Genomic DNA, 27,998 nt, shown 5'->3' with positions numbered 1-27,998 from the left:
ATGGACTCTTCCTTCGACCTCCCCGACTCCACCGATTGGATAAAGACGTCCCTACCCGCGTTCGAACCGCTCGAAGTTGCCTTGCGCTGCGAAGTCTGCAAGGAGTTCTACAACAACCCTGTCATCACGCCGTGTAGCCATACCTTCTGTTCGATATGCATACGAAGATGCATCACGGCGGACGGCAAGTGTCCGAGCTGCAAGACTGGGTGCTCGAGCGACAAACTGGCGCCCAACATTGCGATCAGAGAAGTCGTGATGCGCTTTCAAGAGGCGAGACCCAAGGCCATGGAATTGGCGCGCGCAGACAAGGAAGAGGAGACCACGAAGGCTAGCAAGAAGAAGCGGAAGCTGGAAGACACAGATATGGAAGACGAGGACAACATCAGGCATACACGATCGCGGCAGACGCGAACTAGGAGCCAGCGCAACGGAGGCAGAGCTGGGTCGCCAATGGTCGTCGCGGATAGCGAAGACGACGGTGACGACGATTTCATGCCAGATGGCATGGTCAAGTGTCCGATGTGCAGCAAGCCAATGAAGGAAGAGCTGGTCTACAACCATCTGGACACATGCACTGGGCCAGAAAACTCGCAAGGGCGTAGCACCCGGTCAAAGTACGCAGATATATGACAGCACATCTAGGTCAGCCGGCTAACGACACCCACTTGTAGGACTAAGACCACATTCCCACCCGCTTTCCAAATACGAAAGAAAGACCCCTCGCCTCCACCGACGAGATTATCCCAACTCAACTACGCTATGCTCACGGAGACTAAGTTGCGGAAGAAACTGCAAGAAATCGGCATACCTACTTGGGGTTCAAAAGACCTGATGAGACGGCGGCATGTCGAATGGCTCAATATCTACAATTCGAATTGCGACGCCGACGAAAGTGTACGCAAGAGCAAGAGGCAATTACTGAAAGAGTTAGACGAATGGGAACAGACACTGGGTGGAAGAGCGGGCACCAAAGAGAACAAGATCATGAAGAAAGACTTTGATGGTGACGGGTATGCGAAGACACACAAGACCGAATTCGACGACTTGATAGCACGAGCGCGGCAGAAGCGTGCCACTCCCAAGACAGATAGCGAGGGACCAACAGAGCGGAATACGCCTTCAGAAGAACAACACACAGAATCCCAGAACGACCGATCATTGTCAGTCAATGGTACCGAAACTCCCTCTCACGGCCCATCATCGACGCAAACTCCCTCAGATTTGCATCCACATCCCTCGAATGATCCCAAGCCTCACGAAATGAACGGCACAGCGCTCGCAAGTATAGACGCGAAAGCTGCGGAGGCCAGCAACATACCCGCCAAAGTTACTGCATCAACGCTCGAGCATCCAGTGGAAAGTGCAACACGGCGTGGGTCAGCGGCTATGGAGGGGATACAAAACTCTTTAGGAAGTCCCAGTCGCAAGATGTCCCTGCTTACACTTCCTGAAGAGCCGGTCAGAGACGTGGAGGGAGGCACGGCTGTGTAATAATAGGTAGTTGCGATGTTTGGCAACGAAGCTTTGGCAAGTCCAGCGGTTGAAAAGGCTCTCTTCACTTCGAACCCAGTCATCACTTTCACACGTCCAATTCACTCGCACGTCATGCTTCCCCTTAACATCTTGATATACGTTACCGTGGCGCTCGCTATCTCTCTATCTTTACGTCACATGTTACAACCCACCGATCGTTAAAGATAGCGATACCTCCAGCGGTGAATCATCGTGATCGAACGGTATCATTCGGAAACGACTCGGATTCCAACTCATTAATTACAATGCAAACATCCAGCACAGGTTATCCTCTGCTTGGACCACGCCTCGCTCCACAAAACCGCACAAATACCAATCCAATGGGACCACGAGAAAGACGAGCCGAGTACATGGCGGCGCGCAGAGCAACTCCAAACCCGGGCCAGCACGCCTACAATGACCCTGGATATGTCAGTCCAACTCCCCCTCGCGGCTCCAGACGCACCAGCCTCCCGTCATCCTCACCAGGACGAGGATCCACATCACCGGGAGCCCCATATGCTCGATACAGGGGAGAAGACAACCTGCCCAACGATGTCTTACCATGGGTTCTCGATCCACCCAGAGGAAGGAGAACGCCTACACTGAGAAGAGCGCCGAATATACAATGGGATCGTTCGGGAGGGCTCCGCACAGTGGCGAGTTTCACTTCGACGGGAGGGTCTGTCTCGGAAGATGATGCCGGTGTTGATGGCCGGGATAGAGATGGACAGCCAGAAAGCAGCCGAGCGGCAGCGTCTCGCCCACGCTCTCACAATATCTATCCCCGACAACCCCAGAGAGGGCTAAACGGTAAGACTACTCACATGCCATACGACTACATCCTACTGATCAGTGGTACAAATAGTTCCTCCACTGCACGAAGACGACTCGACTCGCCCGCGCTCTTCAAATCCAACCCTTGTCCGCCAACTCGAAAGAGGCGAGCTACATGAACAGCTACTAAATTGTAAGACTGCCACCACTACCCTACATTTATGATCTTGACTAATCAGCAATACATATAGTTTCTCAGCCTCCTCAAAACGGCACTCAACTCCGCTCGCGATCCCCACCCAACCCCCCGCCCCGCGTCTCACTCGACTCAGAAACCACAAACCCACTCCAAAAATTTCGACCCCATGCTTTGAGTCCCATAGAAGAACAGGTTGGGAGGAAGTCAGTCCCTTCCGGAAACGTCCCAGACCTAGTCAAGTCGCGCCGATACAGAAATCGCCGACATGCCACAGATTCACCACCGACACCCCCGGAACCAGGCTCCCCACGACCTCGGCCCCGTGGCAGACATTACCTACCCGATGAGTACGACGGCGATAACGCCTCACTGCGCGAAGCAGAGGCCTTGAGTGTCCAGCATGTGACACATGAAGAAGTGCAAAGGAGCGAGAGGACTATCGGACCGCCCCCAAGTCGCGATAATAGACCAGAGGCTGGGCTTACCGAGGGCGATCCCATGCTGGAAAGGCTTTGGCGAGAATGGGAAGAGGATTGTGATGAGATTGCTCGACGTGTACGGAAGAGGAACAAGGAGAAACATTCGTTGAAAGGGAAGGCGAAGAGGTGTTGGCGCAAGGTCAAGAAGTTCCTTGGGAAGCGCATAAGGGGTGAAGAGATGTGGGTGTAAGGCATTTGGTGCAGACGTGTCTATTAGTTCATTTCTAGTTGCCGACGCCGTTGTAGCGCCTGGAATATCAATGCTGATCGATCGTGCTACTCTATCCTATATCTGACAAGAAGTGATTCATTCGCTAAAAGACATAGTAATACCATCTCCACAGAAGAGCCATGTTCCTTATTGGCTTACTGATACCAACTCTGCTCATCATAAGTAAACCCTTGCATACCCATACCATTGAATCCAGCCACACCAAACCCATTCAAACTTGGGGCCGGAGCAGCACTCGTGTTCCCGTTCGTGTTTCCGTTCGTATACCCATTGACACCATTACCACCCACAGGTCCTCCACTCATCTCATTGCTCATGACAGGTGCATTGGTGTTACCCTGGAATGCGCCTGCTGGGCTGGTGGTGTTTGCAAACCAGTTCGCGATATCATCGATTCCTTGAGGGTTCCAGTTCTCAAAGTCAGTTGCGAGCTGTGTCTGATCGCGATAGATCCAGTCTTGGCCTTCTCGTAGCAATTGGTCGACGCCGCCGAAGAGTTGGCTTGGAGAGCTTCCAGCGGTGGTTTGACCATCAACCGAGCGCCGACCTTGTGTGGACGCCGGTGTCGGTGCGTTGAGAGAGTTTGAAGAATTCTGTGGTGTGCTGACCTGGTGCTGATTGCGCATGTAAGCCAGGGCGTTTGCGTCGGAAGGAGGTATGGTGTGGGTGCTGGAGGGGCGCGTGGAAGGATCATTGCTTACGGAACTGGAAGTGTTGGCTGTTGCTTGGGCAAAGAACTGGGGTGTTGCCATGTTTGCCATATTCATGCTGTATGGCTGGAGGCTTGGTGATGTCTGGCTCGCAGGCGAGGGATGCTGATCTCTCATCTGTACGGATCCACGGCGGATTGCTTTCGGTGTGCTGATCTCGTTCCAGGGGCCATACTTGGTATCTGTGCGGGACAGTACTGTGGCAGCTTCTTCTGGCAGATCGACTTTCCAGCGTTTGGCCAGGACGCTGAGAATGCCGAGCGTTCGGCGAGCACAGAGCCAGCCTTCTGCTATCTCCTCGAGATGCTTCACACCGTGTATTATATCGCGCTTCGCATTCTTCTCTGGTAGGTTGAGAAGATGTATGGTGCATGCCGAGTGCGTGATGTAGACACAGATGTTGCATATCTGGCGCAAGCCATGCGATCGCTTGTATAGCCGGAGCAACTTCGAGATCATGGCAGCAGCTTGCGTGCATAGCTTCCTTGGCGATACACTTGCGGGCAGTGGCGAGTTGTTCGGACTGTACTTGAGGAACGGTCGGAAAAGATGAATGTACAATAGTTGAAAGAACATACTGCAACTGGTTTAGTACGAGTACTGGTAGATGATACGCAAAGGCGAACTTACTGCATGACTAGCATGTGCGGCAATCCGCCCTCCTTCGGCTCCAGCTCCTTTGGTAAGTCCCTTCTCCAAGTCTCCAAACGCATGTGTATCTCGCTCAGCTTCTTCAGTTCCGCCTGTCTGCCCTTGACCTTGTCCATATCGATCGGGTTGTAGAAAGAGTTCATGAGGTCGCTAGAGATCTCACACAGCTTCGATATCTGGAGAGCGACTGCACGCGTCCGACTTGGCTGGGAGTGCGCCTGACTGAGACCGGAGTCTGTGACTGCGCTCCACGTTTCGGCATCTTCGCTGGGAAAGACTTCGAACTTCGGCACTGTAAGGATCGTGTTGGGTAGTTGCGGCAATCGTCCCATGTAATTGCTCCAGCATTTGTCGAACAAGAAGCAGCCCCAGAATGTGATCCGCCGCGCGTCCTCTTCGTTGTCATCGATGGTGTCTTTGCTGTGCATACCGAGGTTCAGGCCGAGGTCGCAGGCCATGCGAAACGACATGCCACTATAGACCCAACCCTTTGCTTCCCGCCCGCAACCTGCTTCCCGTACTGACATTAATGCCAGAGCTTGTACAGTCGTCAGAGCTGGCATCTCGTGCAAATCATCCTCCATGATCAACCGCTTAGCCTCCTTGAAGAAGTGGTCGCCTGCCGTGGCAGAGTCGTCGCGGACAGCCCTGGCGGCCGGCCACGATGTGAAGTGACACCCCAGTGCTAGCATAGCATTGACTAGTAGCGGCGAACAGTATTGTGATTTCCTCCCGGATCCCAGCTGCGGTTTGCCTTGTTGAAATTCTTGCAGGAAGAGATTTTTCGACAGCGTAGTGAAGAAGCTGTAGTGCCAGCAAAAGTACATGCTGATCAGATGCTGCACAAGCTCCGGGTCCGAGGTGACAGTCGTCCACGAGCAGAACGGGTCCTGTGCCTCCTGGTACTGGTCCTCGGAATATGTGTCCGGCGATTCCGCAGAGTCGTTGCCTTGGCCCAGGTATATGAGATGCGATGTGCCGCCAATGTATCTGGTCGACCCGTCTTCAAGGCGCAGCTCGCCCATCTTCCCGCTCAGCTGACTCTCGAATGTGCCCTTGGCCGGCGCCATGGTAGGCGTTGTGATCGGACTGATGGGCTCATCCTCGTCGTCTTCGCCATTCTCCTTCGCTATGATAGCCTCTGCGACCGAGTCCAAGCTCTCGCATGTCCGTATCTGGTGTACGAGGTCGGCGACTTCCTCTTCCGGATAGTTCAGGATAGCCTGGATAAGCGTCTGGAGGGTGGAGTTGCGCGTCTTGAGGTTGTCGATGTCCTTCTTGTAGACGCCTTTGCGGCGGTGGTCCGAGTTGGGGTCGTAGATGCACGGCGTGTTGTAGACGGCGGCACATGCAGAGCAGGCGGGAGTGGTACCGTCGCACTATGCGGCAGATTAGCGACTGCTCTCGTACAGGGCGCGTGGTTCCGAGGGGGCTGGTGATCATCCGGAGAATGTGTGTATACGCCGGAGAAAGGGCATCAGGGCCAGTTCCCGTTACCTAACATACCTTGGACTTGCGCTTCCTGCATGGCACGCAGGCGGACGAGATGCAGCGGCGCTTCTTAGAGTCCTCGCTTCCGGCATCCCTCTTGCTGCGGCGTCCCTTCTTGTTGGGCGTGTCAGAGGGCGGTTGCGCGTCCGCAGTGGTGTTGTTCTCCATTACAGGTCTTGTCGGTTTACCGGAGAAGCAAATTGTGGGGGAATGGCGGGGCGCGCTTTGACGGGCCTCTTCTCACGCGACATTAATCAGCTTGCAGTGGATATGGCAGGCTGTCGTGGTCCGGGGCTCTATCTCGCGGGCTCAACATGGCTGGCCAAGGACAGGGAAGCGGGCGCAATCACGTCGGAATCGGCGTCGCATTGGGCTGGTGATGAGGGCCTACGCGACCGAGCTGCGTCGCTGAGGTACCTCGCTATCAGCAGCCGCCTGATTGGCTGGCTCTTCGGCCCTTATCTGGAGACTCTTCTTAGCCGGGCGAACGCGTCCATGACTGCAGCAGAGGCGCGATAAAGCAACGAGGTAGTAGCACTTTGCATCATTCGATAGCTTTTTAGCCCAAAAACAAATTCCCATCATGGTTCCGGGAGGTCTCCAGCGCATCATTGGACGCTGGAGAAATCCTAGGAGTGCTGTGTAGACCGCCAGGCCATCCCGAAATCGAACTCCACGACGCCCAAACCAACGCCCGTAGTCCCCAAACCGACCCAAGAAAGTTCAAATTCGCACTTTTTAGACGCCTGTATACCTAAAACCCCCTCCGAATCCCAACACCACACTAGAGATCGTCGGCATAGCCCTCGTCATCACGATCAGCCCGGAAACCACCGCGTGGATCCGGGTTATCAACCATGATGAAAGGCCTACCATCGGGGTCCTCCTCCAAGTTACCGAACAGTCGCATCAGGGTGCGTGTATCCATCCTGATCGCTGTTAGTTATACGTCGATCGATCGCCAAGAGAAATCAACACGTACTTCTTCATGGTCTTGCCATCGTCCTCCATGATCGCAGCAATCTCCTTGTCCTTGCGGTCTTGCATGTTGATCAGAGTCTGGTCGACTGTGTTCTTGACGCAGAGCCTGCTCATGAACGTCTCCTCCCGCTGGCCGATGCGGAATACTCGGCAGAAAGCCTGTTGTTCGGAGGCAGAGTTCCACCAGGGATCGATCATGATGACCTTGGACGCCATGGTCAGGTTGAGACCCACTGCGAATGATCAGCAGAGTGTAAGGTGGGCATATACTTGATGTACTTACAGCCACCGCAGCGCAGAGAAGCCAGCATAATCTTGCAATCGGGGTTCTCGGCGAACGTACTGATGGCCTTGTCGCGGGCGCCCAGGCTCATTTTGCCGTGATACTGCGCAATATGTTAGCAACAATCTATAATAGGCTGAGGATTTGGGCAGTGCCGGGAGGTATTCGCGGTTGATTTCAGCGTCAAACGAGCGTACGAAAGTTCATGTCGCCGTCTGGGTGGCACTTACTTTCTCAGAAACCCAACCTTCTTTTCGAAATACGGCGTCCAAAATGCGGATCCTATGGGTTGGGTTGTTAGCGTCCAATTGGAAGAAATGCAGGATCCAAAACCACTCACATGGCCAGAAACTGGGTGTAGACGATGATCTTGACTTGCTTGTTCTCCTCGAGCCAGTTCATGATCTGGCTCTTGACGGCAATCGTCTTTGCAGAGGGTAGAACGTCCTCGCCAGCCAGATCAAGCCATTCTCCTGAGATTTCCTCGCGATCGAGGCGTGCGCGCTGTTTCTCTTTGTTCTTCTTCTTGTTGGCACGTGTTCCTCGTGCTGGGGCATCGGGGGTATCATCCTCGTCTACTTCACAAGGGTGAATGTGAGTAGGGGTAGCACCGCACGCCTTGCATGCTGGAAATGCATCTGGGTCATCCGCCTCAGCCATCTCAACGATCACGTTCTCAAGGCATGGCTCACTGCAGATGAGGTGGCCGCAGGACGTTATTTGTGGCGCTCGGGGTTGCCTGCTACACCATGCGCATTGGGCCTTCTGCTTTGTCTTCTCCCAGCTCTCGCCAGTCTTGAGGCTGTTAAGGAAGGGCTTGAAGTTAAAGTCCTTGCCGAATCCACCACCTGCTTCGGATTGTTGGAAAATGTCATCTGCGGGGTCTTCGTCGATGGTCTCGTCGAAATCTTCTTCGAGTAGATCATCGTCTTTGTCGAAAGCGTTGTTGTTGGCGCCCTCGTCATCTGACTTGTAGTCCTCTCCTCGCTCTTTTGCGGCTTTCCTAGCAGCGTCTTTCCTCTCTTTGGCAGCTTTCTTCGCTGCATCTTTCTTTGCTTCAAGATCGGCAGTCTTCCTCTTCTGATCAGCTGCCACCTTGTCTAGCTGCTTGCGAACAGCAACGATCGTATGTCCGCCTTTCTGGCTGCTAGTCTGAGCCTCTTTGTCGACGACCTCCTTGATGGCTTCGATGTCTTCGCGCTCGAGAAGGTCACGGATGACGAATTGGAGCATTAGGATGTGGCCTGTCAGTTGCCGAAGGCGAAGAAGCATTCTATATATTGTTAGCAAGGTTGCTTGGGCTGGAAGGGGTAACCTACACCAATACGTTGCTGTATGCCTTGTCCAAAGTACCGTTCTGCGCCCACATGTTGATGCACTTGGCAAAGCGTATGCGGACGATGTCGTAGATGCTCCTCTCGACGGAGTTGAATTCGCACCAATAAGTTGACTGGTCGGCTTGAGGAAGCTTCAGAATGGGGGCGCCGAACATCTCGTCTGCGTGTGTCCGTCGGATCATGAATTGCGAAAGACGTACCAACAGCCTCTCAGTGTTCTCCTGGTTCTTGCTGTCGCAGTAGTTATTCTTGAAGATCTTGAAGCTGCCAGTGTGAGGAACATCAAGGAACTTGAAGTAGGGGTAGAGCTCCGTCAGGCTGTTGAGGATTGGAGTACCGCTGAGGGCCCATTTGTGGTGCGCCATGAGAGCTCGGCAAGCGATTGATGTCCGCGACATGTGGTTTTTGATAGCCTGGGCCTCATCGAGCACGACACGCAAGAACATCATGCGGTGTAGAGGGCCCCTCTGTTTCTCAAAGACCAACTTCCACCAAGCTATCTTCTGCTCGGCGGTCTGGCATTCAATAGGCGGTTCGTTCTTGGGATACGACTGCATAATCTCGTGGTACGTAGTCAGAACGACGTCGTGTCCTGCTAAGATCTGATGGGCATTGGTCGAGTCAAGGCGTGTACCGGCACCGTATCGCATGATCTTCATGTTGACCTTGGAAGCGTCGGTATGCAGTTCGATCTCGTTCTTCCATTGAGTCAAGAGTGCAGGACTGGCAATAAGTAGAGTTGTCCTGGGGCCTGTATCGCTCTTAGGCGGTCGACCGTTTATTATGTTCGCTAAAGGAGTCAGTTTGGTTCGATGAGCTCTGTTTGGTTCACTTACCCAGCATCATAAGGGTCTTTCCAAGTCCCATCTGATCAGCCATCAAACCCCCTCTTGGCTCCTCGGTTGTGTTCTCTCGGCGACGCATAAAGGCTGTGCCAAGAACCTGGTAGGGCTTGAGTGAGGTGCTCATACCTTTGACTCGCCAGAGACCGCCGTCTGCCTTGACCTGAGCGTGCCCATCGAAATCCCTTGTTGCAGCCAAGAGGATGTCTATGTCGCGTTTTGCCTTCTTCTGCTCCGCGATAGGTACGCTGGCGATGAGCTCTTTTAGCGCATCGGTTTTGTTTCTTGATCTGAATGTGGGCTGCTCCGCTGCGCTGGTGCCGGCTTGTTGCTGGAAGACATTGGAGTTGAAAAGCGATGTTGCCTGTTTGTATGCATGGTCCACCTCTTGTTTCTTTGCTGAAGATCTACCACCACGGGTCTTGATCTGCTTCTTAGGGCCAGATTTCTGCTTCGCAGGTCCCTTTCCCTTAGAGCCTTTGCCACGACCGGAAGGCACAGATGCCTGTTCTTCTGCCGAAGCTACAGCTCCTTTCTGCTTCTTCCGCGATGCGTCGCCTTCAGCTTCAAGAGCCACTCGCATACTCTGAAACTCGGCATCTTGCATTGACATAGGCTGCGCTTCTTTGGTGGGCATCGGTCGGCGGCGCTTGCGAGCTCCAAGGTCTTCCAAATCGAAAGCTTGGTCAGACTCCACCTCTTCCTCGATGTTCGGTGTGAGATTGAAATCTGGGAAAAGGTCAAATTGGCCGTCCTTCTCTTCTCTTTCTTTGGCAAGATCGCGAGCTCGCTTCTTTCTTCTGCCTTCCTCGTCACCCTTTATCTTCAACCACTCAACATCCTCCAGGAATGATAGAGTACCCTTCTTCCTCCTCTGCTCATCGAAATAACGCTTCTTCACTTGGAAATCTTTGATTGCCTTCTTGTCTGCGAGATCGTCCTCGCTGATAGCTGGGACAGCAGCGGATGAAGACTGTCCTGGTCTAACAGCCTCAAGGTACGCCTCGTCGTCAAGGTTGGAGTTGGTCGGATATGCTGGTGTTTGTCTGCTAGCGACCAGCTTCTGATGTTGCCGTTCTTTCTGCATGGCGCGAATCTTCTGAATGACTGATTGACCGGTCACCTTTGGACGAGGTGGGGTAAGGATTGGTGGAGTGGCGATGGGTGCGACGGGTTCTTGTTGAGGCGTAATGATCTGGGAAGGGGGTTCGTCTTCAGGAATAAACAGCGAGTCAGGATCGCGGACTTGCTCGATTGAAGGCACAGGTGTGTCTTGATCGTGATCCATGTTCTCGACTTGTGATAGCGGGACCTGAGCATCGGCCATGTCGTCCTCACGATTAGACTCAGCCATAAGTGCGTCTTGATCATGATCGAGGTTCTCGCTAGTTGGTACCGGGAGTTGGGCGTCGGAGATATCGATCATGTCATCCGGCTCGGCCATGATGGCTGGACGTTGAGTTGGGGCTTAGGTAGTAGTAGTTGACTGAATGAAGGTTATGATAGGCTTGAAAGACTTATGAAGAATGAGGAGGAGTGCTGTGTAGGAAGGAAGGAGGAGGTGTAGAGTGTGAGGCTTATATAGAGGCACACAGGGCAGACGATGGAGCGGGGTGCCAGGTGAGAGAAATGCGCAGCAGACGCTGGAGGTCCATATTGAGGTGAGAGAGTCATGCATAGAAGATACCTGTCAGAGGTCATTTGTACCAGCGCTTCGGGTCGGTTTTCTCAAGTCGAGGTGAGTGAGCGTCCGAAATCCCATAATGCAAATTTGTTGGTCGTCCACTGTATGCGACTCACTGAGAGTCTCCTGGCCCCTTCGAAAGAGTGACGGCTGTGCTCGAAGTAGGCATTGTCAGCGGGAGACCCATTTGCGCGTTCCTACATCTGCGGCAGGTCAGCGCAGATACAATGTGCGCGGCTTGCTGGAAATCCCCTCGCACCCCCAGAATAGTTGTAATCGTAAGTGGCGCAGGCATTGTAGGCGGCAAACCGATTCGAGGTTTCCTGACTTTTCAACAGGTTAGCGCAAAGTCATCATTATAATGCTCACACAGGAAGAGAGCGGCACCCATTCTGATTCCGATACAACCCAACGATCGCGACGCTTCGTAACCTGCAGCCCAGCTTCATGATCTGCATCATGTCAAGTACCCATGTTAGACATTATTCTTTGTATTGCTATGAGTATAAGGTGCTACAATACACCTGTCGTGTTATTGGGTATCGGAACAAATTCGAAAGGAAACGGTTGTAGCTGCAGTATGTATACCCATGTAAGTAAAGAAGACTCCCTATTCACCACCTCTTTCCGTAGAAACCCTACAAGTATGCACATGAAGAAAACAAAGAAAGAGTCTGTGAGAGACCTCGTCTAGCACTGGTTTTCCGCGATCTCGGGGTAAAACCATGCAGCCAGTGCAATGATGATGTAGCTGGCCATGAGCAGTATGCCTTCAAGCCAATCTGCAACTTGTTAGTAAAATGCGCACATGAGCAGAGCAGGGGAGTAAACTTACGTGACTTGCCGTCCTGGATGAGGTAGTTGACGAGCAATACCGAAACGAAGAGTGTGACGATTTGGAAGTTGTCGAAGTACAGAGTCATGCAGTCTTTGCCAAGGATCCATCCCAAGATGACGATGAACGGGAAGACGAGAAGAGCAATTTGCATACTGGAGCCAACAGCAACACCGATAGACAAATCCATCTTGTCCTTGATGGCGACAGTGACAGCGGTGGCGTGCTCGGCAGCATTACCAACGATGGGAAGCAAGATAAGACCGACAAAGGTAGTAGAGATTTTACCGGTATCGGTAAGACCTTCAATACTTTCGACCATAAACTCTGAGCAAAAAGCGACAAGAGTTGTGGAAATTGCGAGAGTAACGAGAGCGCCGAGAACAGAGAGCGAGGGTGTTTCGAACTCCTCTTCGTCGTCGTCGTCTTCTGAGCCGTCGGGGTTCTTGAACAGTGACTTCATGTTGACACCGCCTCCAGACGCTGCAGCGGTACCGGCGCCGATAGCTGCGATGCCGCGCGAAGCATCGCCCTCCTCCTTCTTGCCAGACTTGCGCTTAGGGACCTTTTGGCTAGGCTCGTTGTACATGGTAGCGTGAGTCTTTAGCTGGAAGGCAAGGTAGCAAGCGTAGACCAAGAGGAGGATAACAGCCGTGCCGTGTGATAATTCCTGGTTCCTGACAGCATCGGCAGCACCATTGTTCGCGGTGCTGTCGTCCTCGGCGATGGTGTTGTGGAACACAGTCGGAATGATAAGCGATGCAACACAGAGAGCAAGCAACGATGCCGCCGTCTGTGCAACCGTGACGTTGAAGAACTGTTCCAGGCGGTTGATTCCTCCCAGGAAGAAGGACATGCCCAATACCAATAGCAAATTCGACAACATGCTGCCAATGAGTGAAGTCTTGACGATAGTGATCTCGTCCTTGAGCAGGGCTTGGATGGACACGATCAGTTCGACGGCGTTGCCAAAGGTAGCGTTCAACAGCCCACCAAGAGTCTCGCCAACACGGATGGCCAGCTCTTCCGTCGCATTACTCAGCATGGCTGCGAGCGGGATGATGGCGATGAAGTTGATGACGAAAACCGGGACGGGCTTCAGGTGGGCGTATCTAACAGCAAACCCGATGGGCACAAAGATGAGGAGAACATTGATCCAAGCACCGAAAAGGACGAAGCGGATCTGTTTGCCGACCGGGATCTTCCTCTTGTGGGCCTTCCTCTTGCGTTCCTCTAGCGAAAGTTCGTCGTCTTCCGGGTCTTCTGCCTCAACATCTGGTGCATCATGGTCTTTGCGGAAGATGCCCTTGAATTTGGCACGTCGGGTAGGGCCGACGTTGGCCTCTTGGTTGGAAGGCGCAATGGTGCTGTCGCCGGAAGCCTTGTGCGCGCCATTCGTTTCGGACATCAGATCCTTCTCCTCCGTTGACTCCGGGATAGTCGTAGACGCGCTTCCGTATGTTGGAGAAGATGTAGATGGTTCGGTGTTGTGGTGGCCGGGCATACCGAACTCGTTGCCTGTTTGCATGCTCTCTAGCCGTCTTTGCTCCTCGATGGCGGGTGTAGCATGGGTTTCCGATCGCGTCCTGTGTACTGCATTCTCTTCGTCTAGGTTAACGTCTCGGGACCGTTGTCGGGCGAAGGGGTTGTAGTTCGCCGCGCCATTGCCGCCATGTTGCGACGCGACGCGATGTGCCTGCCTTCGTACGGTGTCTAAATTCATTATTAGATGTGTTCTGGTGTTTGGCAGAAGAAGTTGGGTCGAGGGATAATCGAGACCTATCGCGATCTCGATGCTCGGAAATGTGGATCCACTTACGCATTGATCTACTTTCGCGGCAGCTGTGCCGTCTTCTTGCACTTAGTGGTGGATGTACGGTCCAGTTGGGAGTCGTGCTGAAGTGCGACCTGCAGCTCGATATGCCAAGTGAGTACTCGGAACGAGTTGCTTGTGATTCGGAACGGGTGGCTGGGGGCCGAAACGGATGGATTGGGGGCGAATAATTGTCTGGACCAACAAGCGCGCGAAGAAATGTGCCTGATGCAACCGGGGAGAAACAGACGCAGGTACGCGTGCAATCTGTATCGGAGATTTGTCGTTGAAGGGTTGCCCTGAGAACAAAGGACCGGTGAGTGAATGGAGAAAGGGAGGAAGGGGCCAAGGGTAATTAAACCTGTGTTGACAGGAGGCCAGCGCACTGACGAGTCGAACACTGACGAGTATAGTTGTGGCTGTTGTGTGAATGCACGAATGAGAAACGCCTCAGCCACAGTTGACGGGGGCAAATAGGAGCTAACGAGATTGTCAAAAGGCTGTGTTCACAGTAGCGCGCGCATGCAAACGCAAATCACTGCGTTCGGAGTCTATGTGATTGCCTCTCGGAAGACAGATGTGCGAAGCTTCACGTCATGACAGTCAAGCCTTGTTACGGAGAACCAAGATTCACTCGAGGCACTTGGCTGGGGGCTTGGGCTAACATCGGGGCGCAGAGGCGGTCTGGGCATGACGACGCGGCTAGACTTGGAAACGCTTAAGTGGTCGACCCTGCATGCCAGCTTGCACACTAGCAAAGCATCACGATACTCGATCTGGGGAAACTGCTGGTGTTGTCGAAGTTTCCTTGCTTTCCCCCATGGCTGTTTGGCCGGCGTCGCAGGCTGCACCCTGGACGTTTTACCACGTATGCTGTACACCGTAAGCTCCAACCGCTTGTTTTGCGTCTGCTCGCATCCGAATGCGACGGGAAAACCGCGAATAGTCTTGCTATGCACGACAAGCATCAAGCTTACCTACATTCGCATGCGGCCATGACAGAGATCTGAAATAACGTCTGCTTACTCATGTATTCACATACACATGCGATATGATAGCTCTAGGAGGTGCATCGCATCTGACCTGGTGATCTGCGCGTGCATACGTCCTTGGCCCAGTTGCACGGCTGAAGTGATGATGGCACAATGATGGCGCCATAATGGCGCGCTCACCCTCGAGGGGACACCGCACACGAGGGAAAATATATCCTGTCGCCTGCTTCAGCACGATCGAACGTTTCTTGCTTTTTCTCATATCTGTTGCCCAACTAGGCAAGTTGCGCAACGGCCATGGATGTCGGCGGGCACAAAGCAAAAGAAATGCCGGGGCCGTCCTCACAGCATTGGTGCGCACTCGCCGAAGGCATGCCGCAGCGACGTGGGTGGCGGCACGCCGCAACAACCTGATTCGTGCGCAAAAAATCGAGTTCGAGATTGCTCAGAGATATAGCACTCAGTATGATAGTAAGACACGGTTCGCAATTTTGCATCTGTACGTCTGCCGTCGCTCATGCAGCCACAGTATGCAATCCGGCCGATGACGTATGGGCGGGAGTCTCACAACGCACATGATCAAGAAGCTAGTCGCGTGTACCATGGCTGCAAGAGAAAGGCGGAGTAAAGTTATCGAATCCTTTGTAATGTTTACATCAAGTACTCCTTTCCCAATGAGATATCCATATCCAGTATCACGAACGCCCTACTGCCGGTCCAAGCAATCCTGTGCGCCGCTTAACACGTATTGTACTGCTCTACATGTCCCTTCTCTTGAGACATATACGCCCAAGACAGTCCATTTATGGGCCCTGAACCTTGTTGTCGCCCTTGATCACATCTGCGTAGGTCGGTGGTGGCCCTTCAGGCTGACTCGAGCTACCTTCGCCGGCTTGCGGTGCAGAAGCATTCGGGGCTGAAGCGCCCTTCGCGGCCTTGCTTCCCTTTGGCTGCGCAAAGCTGTTTGTCACGCCACTCTGCTGTCCGGGGAACTGGCCGTTGCTTGGCTGGCTGCCCACGGTGCCGTAATTCGCTTGTCCTCCAGCCGGCTGCTCGTGGGTGATGACATAGTATGTGGTTCCGCCGTTGCTGTTTGCGCCGCGTTCGCGATCGGGCACTTGCTGGTATGCGTCGTACGGATCTGGGTTTTGGAGGATCACGTACCAGGCGTGTAGGAGGCCTGGCAGGAAACCGAGACAGCAGAGTGCGAGGTTGATAAGAGAGTCGGCACTGCAGAGGCCTTTCTTTACCCATACCCCCACAGGTGGGAACTAGTTGACGTGTCAGTACTTGAAGACGGTGGGTCGCAGAGAGATGGCTGGTGCCTGCTGCAGCTTCGGGGGCGTGGACGTACCAGGACGCTCAGAAGCATCAAGAAACAGTCGGAGCCGCACATTATGACAGTGATTCACGATGTAGAGTTCGGGGTTGGGTTGCGCAGCTGTAGGTACGAGGTCGTAGTCGTTGTGCTGGCGTCGGGGTGTCGCCTGAGTGAGAGGTACCTGGAGTCGCTTGATCTGATGACGCACATTGTGGCTGTGCGTGGCTGTGCACCCGCCGAGGTACCTGGAATACGATATACGAGAACCACCGCTGCAACAATAACGCTAGTCAAGATGGAGCGCCGCCTCTGCAATTCGATGTCTTTCCAGGCCAATCTTTCGTTTCTAGATTATTCTTATCGAGTGGCAAGCTCTTGAAACCAATTATCTGCCTCGCACAGATTCATATATCACTTATCAGATATCCAAGACTACTGACCATTGCACATAATCCATTTTGATTCTCTAATTCAGTATGTACGTGTTCATGTCCCATTTAGAACAAACGCTTTGTGTGGTACGCAGGTTGGATCACATAAAGAAGAGCTGTGCTCCGCAGCACCTGATATCAACACCTGATATTAACACATGTGGCTCATCCTGTAGATTCTGCTACGCATCATGGATCAAAGATCTGCAAGGTCACAGCCCTCGCTGAAAGGTAGAGAATAGCTTGCAGCTGATTACCTGAGTGCCAGCGTAGTATGCATATCCTGTGGCTGACGTCATTTTACTTGAAGTAGCTAGGCACGCACACCACAAATACCAATATACTTACTGCATATACGATTGTGTGATCTTGCTGGACTACAGGGATAAAACATGGATCGCAATCTCCGAGCGAAGTAAGGGACTAAACACTAAGGAAATATAATCTGAAGAACAAGGATCAAACATGGTGGTAGGTGAACAGATAGAAGGATGACATCGACAGTATTTGACGCGACAACTGGGAAGATCGAATGAGATTAATGTAAATAGTGGTGAAGATGACAAGATGATAGAACGTCTGGAACAGACAGTGAAGAGAAAAGGACATAACGTGCCCTGTGAAATAAACATCAAGCGCTGAATGACGCCATACCCATGAGCCACCCTTTCTGAACAAACTCATCAAAGCATTCTTTAGACAGAAAATGGGATCACAGTCGTCAACCCCTGTAGACGTGAGGGTGTAATAGCAAAGCAGTGAATGAAAATGTAGGGCATCATCCAGCATGATAACATGCTAGAGAAAACGAATGATCCAGTATCTTAGACAGACCATTGTTCAAGGTCAAGAGGCTGATGGGAGGTGTTCTTGACGAATGACACGGCAGCCACAAGAATTGACGGCTCTGACAAAAATTCCGAGCAAGCATTGCAGTGGGTGTGCCGAAATACTGACGGGACGTTCAACGTCGGCTGTGACTAGTAAGATACTGCACGAGAATTGGAGAGCGTTAAAAGGAATTGGCAGGACTTACCTGTACGCAGCATCAACTTGAGAGCGCCGCTTTCGTTTGCTGTAGTCTTCTTGCTGCCGCAAGCGCTCATGCTCGTGGTCCGCATCCTCATAGCTCCTCTTCCGAGAGAAAGAGCTATCGCCTCGGTCGAGTGAGGTTGCACTTGGCACATCCTGTCGTATCTTGCTGCTGGGGTTTTCGGGCTCGAAATCAGAGCCAGCCATGGTGTGGTTGCTTCCTTCAGAGAGCGCCGGACTGCCCCTGGAACCATCGAGACCATGGCCACTACGCTGAGGCGCATTCCAAGGATCGTAGCGTTGTTGTTCTGGGGGTGGAGGTGGGGGTGGGGGCCTAGAGGTGGTGGAAGAAGACATAGAGCCGTACGGCCGAGGCAGCGGAGGTCCATGTGTGTTGTTGCGATGCCCTCCATACGATTGCGCTCGTTGAGGTGGAAGAGCAGGCTCTGCAGTCTTTGTGAAGGCAGAAGGCAATGAGGGCTTGCCAGGAAGTGCCGATGGGATCTTCGCATCGGAGGCAGACAATGGTAGTGAAATCTGCTCATCTGATGGTGGCTTCGGAGTCCCGGTCACGCCCAGTTTAGCAAGGATGTCTTCTTGGCTTAGCTGTTGAGGAGGTGCTGTCTCAGACTCCGTAGTGGCAGGTTTGGTGGAACCACTGTTTGTAGCGAGTGCTTGCTCAAGGTTATCCATAATGTCCCACGTAGCATCGCGCATCTCCAGATCCTCATCCTGCTGTACCTCCTCGTACAATTCGTCCGGTCGATCTCGTTGAGCAATACAATCCTCTAGCGAGACGAGATTGGATTTCATGTCTTCGTCTGTGAATACGACGAAGACTGGATCATCCTGAAGTGTCTCCCATTCGTCTGTCTGCCTAACATTCAAGAAAGCCTCATGCGAGTTGTCGGCTGTAAAGTACATCGACACTGAATCTCCGTTGTCCAGTTTCTCCGGCGTGGGTTTCAGTGCGTCTTCTTCGGCCTCGGCGAAGGTTGATGGTAGTGCACGTGTTACCTGCTTTGCGGGATGCCAGATGATAACTCCGAGACTTAGGGCCGGATCGACAGGTTCATTGCTTTTGGGCCATATAGCACCATCGAAATCGAAATCCCAGTCGTCCCAGGCAAGGAACAGTTGCGGCTTCTCGCCTGAACTCCCCTCACTCAAAGCACTAGTGGACTGATTAGACGGTGGAAGGGTACGAGATGTAGTGAGATGAACAGTCGCCTGAGTTGGTGTAGCGTGAGGATCCGGCGTGGAATGACTATCGTTGGGTAATCCGTTGATTGAGCTGTATTGGTTTGACTGATAGGATGCTTGCCCCTGCTGCTGTGACCACGCTGGATTCTGTCCATAAGCCTGTTGATTGGTGTTAGTGGCCGCATGCTGAGGCTGATATCCTTGATAGTGGCTCTGTGGTGGTGCATAGGGCTGCGCAGGAGGTTGATTCGGAGGTTGCGAGTAACCTGTATTTGGTTGATAACCTGGTTGTGACCATTGATAATTAGCTTGCGCCGGCGGATATGCGGCCTGTGGATAATTCGGAGCTTGGGGCGGCGGCTGATTATAACCCTGAGCGGAATAGCCATGGTGCGCAGGGGGAGCAGCATAACCTTGCTGTGGGTAACTTGGAGGTACTGGGGGTGGTTGTGAGAATGTAGGCTGCGGCGGTTGGTACTGATTGGGAAAATGAGTGGTTCCAAAAGGACCCTGAGGTTGCGCCGGCCCACGATAGCCTGGGGGAGGGGGATACCGAGTAATTATCGGATTTCCCTTCTTCTTTGGAGGTCTACACATATGTCAGAAAACGGCCTTTGGGGAATCTAAACTTGAGGTTCAATGTTGTTGTTCTTTTCAAAATATCTGGCCGAACTGCAAGTACGTGGTGAGATGAAGGAAACCTACTGAACATGAGGAGCACGGTGAGGTGGACCGGCCGGCGGATAGGCAGCTCCTGACTGATGTTGTCCGTATCCTGGTTGTTGTCCTGGCTGCTGTCCATATTGATAGGGCGGCTGTTGGCCGTATGGCTGGCCATTGCCATACGGTTGCTGCTGGAAAGGCGCCGAACCTGCTACGGGCCCGCTCCACGACATGCCCACTCTGGAAATTACCTGTTGCGATGCACGTCAGGAGTAAGATGCTCGGGACTGTATGGAAAGAAATGGAGTCGATGAATTTCTCGGAAGTGGTGATGTAGGTCGGACTGGATGTAGGCAAGTGTTCTTGAGTTGGGAGGTGCGCGTCTCAAAATTTGGTCTGGTCGAGCGCACGAGCCAGAACGACGAAAGAGAAGCCCAAGCTCATGGAGGGACTTTGAACTTAGGGTGCTCTGATAACGCGTGAAGGCTGAATGATTTGGGGCGGAACTATGACGTTGGGAAAGACGGAATTGAGTTGACGGAAAGAGCCCTGAAGTGAAACAAGCCAGGCTGATGTGAGGAAAACCCTTGGAAGTTGCTATTGAGAGCACAGCAGGATGCAGATGGCGGGTTGCGAGGGATGCAGGAGGTTGGCCTCAGGACATCAGAATCTAATGACGCGACAGGAGGGAAGACTTGGGAGGTGATAACGCCGAGTGCACACCCATCCCATTGAAGCATGCCAACGGTTGTCGCGTAGAAATGAAATCTGGAGCGTGGTCACGTTTTGCGCTTGGGCCAGGGCCAGCGCGGGATGCCGCCGCATTTCAGGCCGACAGGCACATATTGCCCCCCATTGCCATGTCGCTGCCTTTCGCGCCATCGCCCAGATACCGCCCCTCGATGCGCCCCCGAGGATGATTGTACGATACAGACACCTGCTAGCGACCAGTATAGACTCGATACCCTGAGCTGCGCCGCGAATGCCCCAACACCAACACCCACCCCACAAACACCACCATGCCCGGCCTACCGTGTACGTCAGTCGCCGACGCCTGCGCATTCCCTGGGTGGCTGTGCTGACATTGTGGCAGCTACCGTAGACCTCGATGAATGCATATCGCGCCTGTCGAAGAAGGAGCTACTCGCCGAGTCGGTGGTCGAGGCAATATGCGCCAAAACCAAGGAGCTGCTTATGAAAGAGAGCAATGTGGTGCACATCCGAGCGCCCGTTACTGTCGTGGGTGACATCCACGGCCAGTTCTTCGATATGATGGAGATATTCAAGATTGGCGGGCCGTGTCCCGACACCAACTACCTCTTCCTCGGTGCGTCTCCGTCCATTGGCCGTATGCTGCACGCGACCTCGTTTCATGACGCTAATATATCCTAGGTGACTACGTCGATCGCGGTCTCTTCTCTGTCGAAACAATATCGCTCCTCGTATGCTTGAAGCTTCGCTATCCACACCGAGTCCACCTTATACGTGGAAACCACGAATCGCGCGGAGTCACTCAGTCCTATGGCTTCTACACCGAATGCTCGCGGAAGTACGGGAACGCAAACGTATGGCACTATTTTACCGACATGTTCGACTTCCTCACCCTATCCGTCGTCATCAACGACCAGATATTCTGCGTACACGGTGGCCTTTCGCCGTCAATACATTCCATCGACCAAATCAAAATCATCGACCGTTTCCGAGAGATACCTCACGAGGGGCCCATGGCGGACCTAGTCTGGAGCGACCCAGATCCCGAACGAGACGAATTCTCCCTCAGCCCAAGAGGTGCAGGTTATACGTTTGGAGCACAAGTTGTCAAGAAGTTTCTGGAAGTCAACTCCATGTCACATATTCTACGCGCACATCAGTTATGTCAAGAGGGCTATCAGGTTCTGTACGATGACAGACTGAGCACAGTTTGGAGTGCACCGAACTACTGCTATCGGTGCGGTAACATGGCGAGTGTACTGGAGGTCAGTGATACCGGTGAACGCTTTTTCAATGTTTTCGATGCGAGCCCCGACAACGATGTCCACCGAGCAGAGCAGCAGCAACAGCAAGGCAAGGAAGTCACGACAGAGTACTTCCTATGATACCCAACATATACAGCGGTGCAGCATTGGCTCGGTGCGAACCTGGCATTTATCGGCGTTGGCACGAGGCACGGCGTTCAGGCAAGACCATGTTGGTTATATACAATCATGTGTGAAATGCGATCATATACTGAAGATGGTACGCAATCTCAACAAACTCGTCGTTACCTGCGTTATACGTGATTTGCGCACCCGTTTCAGCATCCCAAGTACTTAGTTTCGATCCAACGCGCCTCTTCGTCATGACCCAGCCTTGCAACCACAATCTTGATGTCTGGGAACACGCTCAACACCCTGTTAAGACCTACGCGCCCTGCCGTATATGTCACAAAGACAACTCTGTTCTCCGGTACGCCATGGTCAACCAGTACCCTGACCGCCATCAATGCCGCTGCACCTGTGGAGAATTGCGGATCTAGAACTAAAACCAGTCCATGCTCTGCAATGTTCTCGGGAAGAGCCCGGTAATGCAACTCCGGTTCTCCAGTGCTGTAGTTCGTCTGAATCAATACTCTCCCGGTCCTGCAGTCTGGAATGGTTCTTCGAAGGCCCGTTTCGAATGCACTTCCACCACGTAAGACTACTACTGCGCTGATTTCCGCAGCCTTCTTGAGTCCCTGGTACGTGTAGTCCTGGGGCGTAGTGATCTTGTGTGATTCAAAAGGCAAGAAATCCGCAGCTTTCTCGACCAAAAGCGCAACCATGCGATCGAAGTAAAAGATAAAATCTTCTCTCGACGTGGTCGGGTTGAGTAACAGGGTGTGCATTCCCTTGATTTGGTTCGTTTGTTGCAGTACGATAGCATTATCGCTCAATGGGCTATCTTCCGCGATCTTGCCCAGTCGTTTCAGCTCCGTCTGATGCTGTATGCTCTTGCTTTCTAGCGTCTGTCGAACCTGATTGCTCACCATGGTGATTGCGACCTTGTTCTCAATACCTCTCGGAATGATGAGATCACCAATCTCCCTTTGCGGCGCAACATATTTGTAGAAGTTTGGCTTTACGAAAGCGAACCATTGTTTGATGCATCCTTCGATGTCGCGTCCGCGTTCTTTCACATCCCGTACGAGACGTCTCGAGAGACACAGGTCAGCGTCGGCTTCCGCAAATATCTTGAGATCCAGGAGGTCGAGCACGCGTTGGTCATGCAAAGCAAATATGCCTTCTAGAATTATGACGTGTGGCGAGTAGATCGTGGTCGTCTTGGAAAGGCGGGCGTGCTTTTGGAAAGAGTATATAGGCACTTCAGCCACCTTGCCACTCTTGATGTCCTTCAAGCGCTCGACCAGGATGTCGAAATCTATAGCGTCGGGCGAATCAAAGTCGAATTCGTTCCGGAAAGCCGCTGCAGATTGCTCTGGCGTCAGAGGCTTGTAGAACGAATCCTACATGCAGTGGTCCTTAGCTGATTGGAGCACGTGACCCACTGTGCGAGGCTGGTACGCACCATAGACAGGATGACAACCCATGGCAAGTTCAAAGATGCCACTATCGCCAGTGCCAGAGAAGTTTTTCCAGATCCAGAACTACCAGCTACACCAATAATGCTCGCGTTGCCCCACGGCGGTTCGTAGTGCGTTTTGCGGCCTGCCGAGGCCATATTTGTGATTTCTTCGGATTTCCAAAAGAGACTGTGTCTCTGCTATCTCATGCTCTACCAAACCGCACCTCTTATAGCAAGACTGAATAATGTCGAGGGTGTATGCAGGGTTCCAGCACGATCGGGTTTCTGCAGCGGGCGGCTCTTTACTTAGGCTCGTGCTTACATAAGAACGACCCACCCCACTAGCGTTGCCAAGCTCGCAAGCTCAGTCTTTCTCTTCCACGAACCTTCACTCGCAAACTTTCTCTCATCACGCACCAAGCTTTGCGTGACTGCCAGCACACTCGACCAACGGTCGGGCAGCTCTATCCTTCACTGATGGACGTCGGCTGAGGCTTGCTGAGCGCCTCGCTTCACCATGGTAAGCTCCAACGCATCTGCTGTCGCAAAACTCACCACCCTCTAACAATCATGCAGAGCTCATCTACCGTTTCGGTGTCGGCGGCAACGCCAACACAGCATCCTTTCCAGAGGAAGATTGATGACATCAAGCCGTCCAAGACGTAAGTTGCTACCTGTCCGCGCCGCCTCAGCTACTGCCCCACATGATGATTTCAAAATAAGTTGGGAATCTCTCCGAAACAACGTGTGGAGAACATGTTAACTTGTATCTCTGATCTCGCAGTAGCTGCTGCATTGCGCGCTACATTGTCTGGCATTCGACCAACAAGCTAACGTATGCGCTTCAGGGACATCAACTTTGTCATCATGGACTACCTGGTCAGCGAAGGCTACCCGAGGGCTGCTGAGAAGTTCGCCAAGGAAGCCAACATCCAGCTACCTCTTGAAGAGGAGTCCATACAGTCCCGCGTAGAAATACGACGGTCTATCCATGCTGGCGACATCGACACCGCCATTACTAAGATCAATGATCTAAACCCTCAGGTACGCATCCTCTTCCCGCTTCGCCCACCCTTTGCAGGATTATATCCAGTTTCATGCACCACGCAGAATCTCTTTGATGATAATCAAACCTTCAGTCCTTAATATGATTGCAAATAAACCCATTCACTCATGTCGCATACCTTTTATTGGGCTTTGCTAACTTCGAGTCAGATTCTAGACACAGATCCATCGCTACACTTCGCGCTGTTGCGTCTGCAGCTCATCGAGCTCATCCGCGCATGCACATCCTCTACCGCTTCCGACATCACACCCGCTCTTAGCTTCGCGTCGTCTCAGCTAGCTCCTCGCGCAGCTACAAACACGGACTTCCTGAAGGATCTCGAGCTTACTATGTCGTTGCTCATCTTCCTTCCCGCCACCCCTGGAACACTCCAGAAGGAGCTCAATGAACTGCTTGAGCCTTCGCTCCGTCGGCATGTCGCGAGCAAGGTCAACGAGGCAATACTCACGAGCATGGGGGCACATGGAGAGTCACGCATGAGGAGTTTGGTGCGCCTACGCCAGTGGGCGGAGACCAAGGCGCGAGCTGCTCAAAAGGACATCCCTCCCGTTCTACCTCTTGGCTTGCAGGACGCCGACGAGCGGCCGGCCAACGGCAACGGTGAGGCTGTCGACGTGATGGTGCAATAGAGACGTACGAATATGGGGCATCAGTTCTCAACTGAAGCTTTTCCGCCCCTTTGCCTTACGTTGTAATGATTTCATGACGAGAGAGCTTTTAAGCTCCGGCCTATTAATAATACCACAATTGAATTCTGTGAAACTCGCGTCCCTTGTCTTCGTGCATGGATTTGATTATGCAGCCTGTAATAGCCTATCTTGTAAGTTGGAATATCCAACTGTGATGCAAGGTCGGGTACCTATCTTTGTAAGACTAGGTCGTTGAGTTTCGTCTTTCAGATGAGGTACTTCCGTCCGCCATGGTAATTAGTCGTTAGGTACCGTAGCAGGCGGTCGTTCCATGGTCTGGGTCGAGTTAAGTCCTTGATGGGCAGCGTAGCTGACCGCATTAGGCTGGTCGTTCATCATACTCGACCTGTCATCCTGTCGCGACCGGCCGTGTAGTTCGCAGGAGGTCATGAAGGTACTCATGTATGCGACGTATAAGACGGGCCTGGTGCTCCAACGTTGTGAGCGTCTCCGAGCCTTCGCCCTCCCGTCATCCGCACAGCCAGTCCAGGGAAAAACACCGCTCTCTTGACCTGGGAATCCCTGTGCTTTTTACCACTAGGTCTCCAGCCCCTCACTTTCCCAGCCAACGCAGATCTCGCTCGGAGCCTATGTTTCTGAGCTCACAGGATATCCATCGTCAACCGTCCCTTTGCTCCGTAACATCCGGCCGCTTTCGATTGACGCGAGCAAGCCAGTGTCCGCTACCCCGCGATTGCGGACGCGCTATTCCCACACCTCCTGGCATCCAGAACCCCCGCATAGTACGACAGGAGCCGCGTGTGGTGGAGCTGTCTAGAGGCAGAGCTAAGACTCTCTTATTGGTCGCTTAGCTTTCTCGAGGTCCTCAATTGGGAGATGTAGATGCACGGCTACATGTGGCTGGGAGAGCTTACGCAGAAGATCTGGCAATAGCGTTTGGAATTTGCGCTCGACCGACCCAGCTGGCAGGTTTCATCAACTCAAATGCACACTTACGTGGATTTGGCTCTCACATGAGCTGTCGAGTAATGCGGTGGAGGGACCAGATGGAGACGAGGCGCGATTGAACCGAACTGTGGCCGAGTCTGGGTAGGATGTTACCATTGCCATCCACGCCTTCAGTTCGCCTGTCACTTGAACAAGTACGATTTTTTGCCTTGGGTTATTTGCGGCACCGGCCGTAGCCGTTGTGTGCTGAGCAACGAGTCTCAGGAGATATTCTGTCGAAAGAAGCTAGAAGCCTGGCGCTGACCCCACCTAGCCGACCATCCTCCAAATCACCCCTCACACCATACTCAACGACGGTTTGCCTCGAACCATAATCCCTGAGCTGATTTACATGCGCTAGAGTCAGGCCACACCAACTTTCCTATTTCCGGCAGTAGTTTTCGCCTTACCACGGATGCTTCGCGCTCGCGCTATGGTCGCTCCCACCCAGCCGATGCATCATGATCCAGCCATCATCCAATCCTCCTCCGTGTACCCCTCCAGAGCTCCACTGTACATGTGTACTTCTATGATGATTGACCAATGAACAAGGTCCATCAGTGATCGTCCAACTCCGACGTGTTGAGCAGGAGACCTGGCTTGGCGTGGATGAACGGACGCATTGCCTGTAGCTTCCTGTAAGAAGGCGCGAATGTATCCGGACCCTGGCAAAGTGACATGTTGGTCTCCAGGTGGGGTTAAAGCGTTGAGCTTCTTTCGGCACTGACGACAAGTATATAAAGCGTACGTCTTCTACACAATCAAGGACATCCACCATCAATCACATCTTCGATCTGCCACTACAAACACTCTCACATTCGACAACCTACCATACTCACTCAACATTGCCAACATGCCTGAGATTCCCAAGGAGCAATGGGCGCAGGTCATCCAGAAGACCGGTGGACCCGTCGAGTACAAGAAGATTCCCGTCGAGCAGCCTGGCCCTGATGAGGTTCTGGTCAACATCAAGTACAGTGGTGTTTGCCACACTGACCTTCACGCTGTGAACGGTGACTGGCCTTTGGTGAGTACTTCTCTTCTTTGTACCGATGTCACATTCTAATTATTTCTAGGCCACCAAGCTGCCTCTCGTAGGTGGTCACGAGGGTGCTGGTGTCGTCGTCGCACGAGGTGACCTCGTCACGGATGTAGAGATCGGCGACTATGCTGGTAAGTTTCCTCTTCTAGCGTGTACATTCTGGATCTACTTCCGAATAAGAATACACATGTCCTTTCGAGTAATACTAACTCGTCACAAGGTGTCAAGTGGCTGAACGGTTCCTGCTTGGCCTGTGATTTCTGCCAGCAAGCGGACGAGCCCCTCTGCCCCAAGCCTCTTCTATCTGGATATACTGTCGACGGTACCTTCCAGCAATATTGCATCGCCAAGGCTGCTCACGTTGCCCGCATTCCCAAGGAATGTGATCTCGCCGCCATTGCTCCAGTCCTATGTGCCGGTATCACCGTCTACAAGGGTCTGAAGGAGTCAGGTGTCAAGCCCGGTCAATTCGCCGCCATCGTCGGTGCTGGTGGTGGTCTCGGTTCGCTTGCTTGCCAGTACGCAAAGGCAATGGGTGTACGAACAATTGCCATCGACACTGGCGATGAGAAGAAGAAGATGTGCACTGGAGAACTTGGTGCCGAGGCCTTTGTCGACTTCTCCACGAGCAAGAACCTTGTCGCCGACGTCCAGAAGGCAACACCCGATGGTCTTGGTCCCCACGTTGTTATCCTCGTTGCCGTCAACGAGAAGCCCTTCCAGCAAGCCGCCGAGTACGTCCGCCCACGCGGTACCGTCATCTGCATTGGTCTCCCCGCTGGCGCCTACCTGAAGGCACCCGTCTTCGAGACTGTTATCAAGATGATCAGAATCCAAGGTTCATACGTCGGTAACCGCAAGGACAGCTCAGAGGCTATCGAATTTTTCCGCCGCGGCTTGATCAAGGCTCCGTACAAGGTCGTTGGTCTCTCTGAACTCCAGATGGTGTATGACAAGATGAACAAGGGTGCTATTGCTGGACGCTATGTCCTGGACACATCGAAGTAGGGTGTTAGCTGCTACTAAAGCAAATGCAAATGTATTGTATATATCGAAAATTATCTGGTAAATAATATCTCGATTTCTTCCTATGCACGTCCTCCCTGTCAAAAAAACTTGAGGTATCGTAAAATATGGCCTGTACCTAAGATCTTCACAACACTCAAGCATTACAGCATGAATCGGTGCAGACGTAGTATGAATGCCATCGTTTTTGTCCCTTTCCATCATTAGGACATCGTG

At 52.8% G+C, this 27,998-nt stretch overlaps 10 protein-coding genes across 10 annotated transcripts; 4 read left to right on the top strand and 6 right to left on the bottom strand.

Annotated features, from left to right (window-relative positions):
• On the top strand, nucleotides 1-1,494 carry J4E85_002162 (uncharacterized protein; the record flags this gene model as incomplete). Its single annotated transcript, XM_051466442.1, has 2 exons — nucleotides 1-617; nucleotides 675-1,494. The coding sequence occupies 2 exons, from the start codon at nucleotides 1-3 to the stop codon at nucleotides 1,492-1,494; spliced, it is 1,437 nt and encodes a 478-aa protein (XP_051329297.1).
• A 1,842-nt stretch (nucleotides 1,495-3,336) lies between these two features.
• NIT4 (Nitrogen assimilation transcription factor nit-4) lies at nucleotides 3,337-6,222 on the bottom strand (the record flags this gene model as incomplete). Its single annotated transcript, XM_051466441.1, has 3 exons — nucleotides 3,337-4,489; nucleotides 4,543-5,942; nucleotides 6,070-6,222. 3 exons carry the CDS (start codon nucleotides 6,220-6,222, stop codon nucleotides 3,337-3,339), a joined length of 2,706 nt encoding a protein of 901 aa, XP_051329296.1.
• A 616-nt stretch (nucleotides 6,223-6,838) lies between these two features.
• J4E85_002160 (uncharacterized protein) lies at nucleotides 6,839-10,941 on the bottom strand (the record flags this gene model as incomplete). Its single annotated transcript, XM_051466440.1, has 7 exons — nucleotides 6,839-6,983; nucleotides 7,037-7,268; nucleotides 7,319-7,421; nucleotides 7,549-7,600; nucleotides 7,659-8,591; nucleotides 8,638-9,445; nucleotides 9,492-10,941. The coding sequence occupies 7 exons, from the start codon at nucleotides 10,939-10,941 to the stop codon at nucleotides 6,839-6,841; spliced, it is 3,723 nt and encodes a 1,240-aa protein (XP_051329295.1).
• A 930-nt stretch (nucleotides 10,942-11,871) lies between these two features.
• Nucleotides 11,872-13,739, bottom strand: J4E85_002159 (uncharacterized protein; the record flags this gene model as incomplete). The annotated part of the gene is made up of 2 exons (XM_051466439.1): nucleotides 11,872-11,963; nucleotides 12,017-13,739. The coding sequence occupies 2 exons, from the start codon at nucleotides 13,737-13,739 to the stop codon at nucleotides 11,872-11,874; spliced, it is 1,815 nt and encodes a 604-aa protein (XP_051329294.1).
• A 1,885-nt stretch (nucleotides 13,740-15,624) lies between these two features.
• J4E85_002158 (uncharacterized protein) lies at nucleotides 15,625-16,217 on the bottom strand (the record flags this gene model as incomplete). The annotated part of the gene is made up of 2 exons (XM_051466438.1): nucleotides 15,625-16,092; nucleotides 16,176-16,217. 2 exons carry the CDS (start codon nucleotides 16,215-16,217, stop codon nucleotides 15,625-15,627), a joined length of 510 nt encoding a protein of 169 aa, XP_051329293.1.
• A 1,320-nt stretch (nucleotides 16,218-17,537) lies between these two features.
• On the bottom strand, nucleotides 17,538-19,610 carry J4E85_002157 (uncharacterized protein; the record flags this gene model as incomplete). The annotated part of the gene is made up of 3 exons (XM_051466437.1): nucleotides 17,538-17,547; nucleotides 17,610-19,074; nucleotides 19,514-19,610. The coding sequence occupies 3 exons, from the start codon at nucleotides 19,608-19,610 to the stop codon at nucleotides 17,538-17,540; spliced, it is 1,572 nt and encodes a 523-aa protein (XP_051329292.1).
• An 880-nt stretch (nucleotides 19,611-20,490) lies between these two features.
• On the top strand, nucleotides 20,491-21,567 carry J4E85_002156 (uncharacterized protein; the record flags this gene model as incomplete). Its single annotated transcript, XM_051466436.1, has 3 exons — nucleotides 20,491-20,506; nucleotides 20,565-20,798; nucleotides 20,864-21,567. 3 exons carry the CDS (start codon nucleotides 20,491-20,493, stop codon nucleotides 21,565-21,567), a joined length of 954 nt encoding a protein of 317 aa, XP_051329291.1.
• A 505-nt stretch (nucleotides 21,568-22,072) lies between these two features.
• On the bottom strand, nucleotides 22,073-23,167 carry J4E85_002155 (uncharacterized protein; the record flags this gene model as incomplete). Its single annotated transcript, XM_051466435.1, has 3 exons — nucleotides 22,073-22,096; nucleotides 22,152-22,952; nucleotides 23,015-23,167. The coding sequence occupies 3 exons, from the start codon at nucleotides 23,165-23,167 to the stop codon at nucleotides 22,073-22,075; spliced, it is 978 nt and encodes a 325-aa protein (XP_051329290.1).
• A 414-nt stretch (nucleotides 23,168-23,581) lies between these two features.
• On the top strand, nucleotides 23,582-24,706 carry J4E85_002154 (uncharacterized protein; the record flags this gene model as incomplete). Its single annotated transcript, XM_051466434.1, has 3 exons — nucleotides 23,582-23,673; nucleotides 23,860-24,055; nucleotides 24,227-24,706. 3 exons carry the CDS (start codon nucleotides 23,582-23,584, stop codon nucleotides 24,704-24,706), a joined length of 768 nt encoding a protein of 255 aa, XP_051329289.1.
• A 1,861-nt stretch (nucleotides 24,707-26,567) lies between these two features.
• ADH1 (alcohol dehydrogenase) lies at nucleotides 26,568-27,764 on the top strand (the record flags this gene model as incomplete). Its single annotated transcript, XM_051466433.1, has 3 exons — nucleotides 26,568-26,741; nucleotides 26,791-26,887; nucleotides 26,977-27,764. 3 exons carry the CDS (start codon nucleotides 26,568-26,570, stop codon nucleotides 27,762-27,764), a joined length of 1,059 nt encoding a protein of 352 aa, XP_051329288.1.
• Nucleotides 27,765-27,998: the final 234 nt, after the last annotated feature.

This window comes from Alternaria conjuncta (assembly GCF_024043145.1).
Source record: "Alternaria conjuncta strain BMP 0040 chromosome Unknown scaffold_3, whole genome shotgun sequence".
NCBI classification, from domain to species: domain Eukaryota; kingdom Fungi; phylum Ascomycota; class Dothideomycetes; order Pleosporales; family Pleosporaceae; genus Alternaria; species Alternaria conjuncta.
Note: the sequence above shows the minus strand (reverse complement) of the source record. Positions and strands in the feature narration are given on the sequence as shown.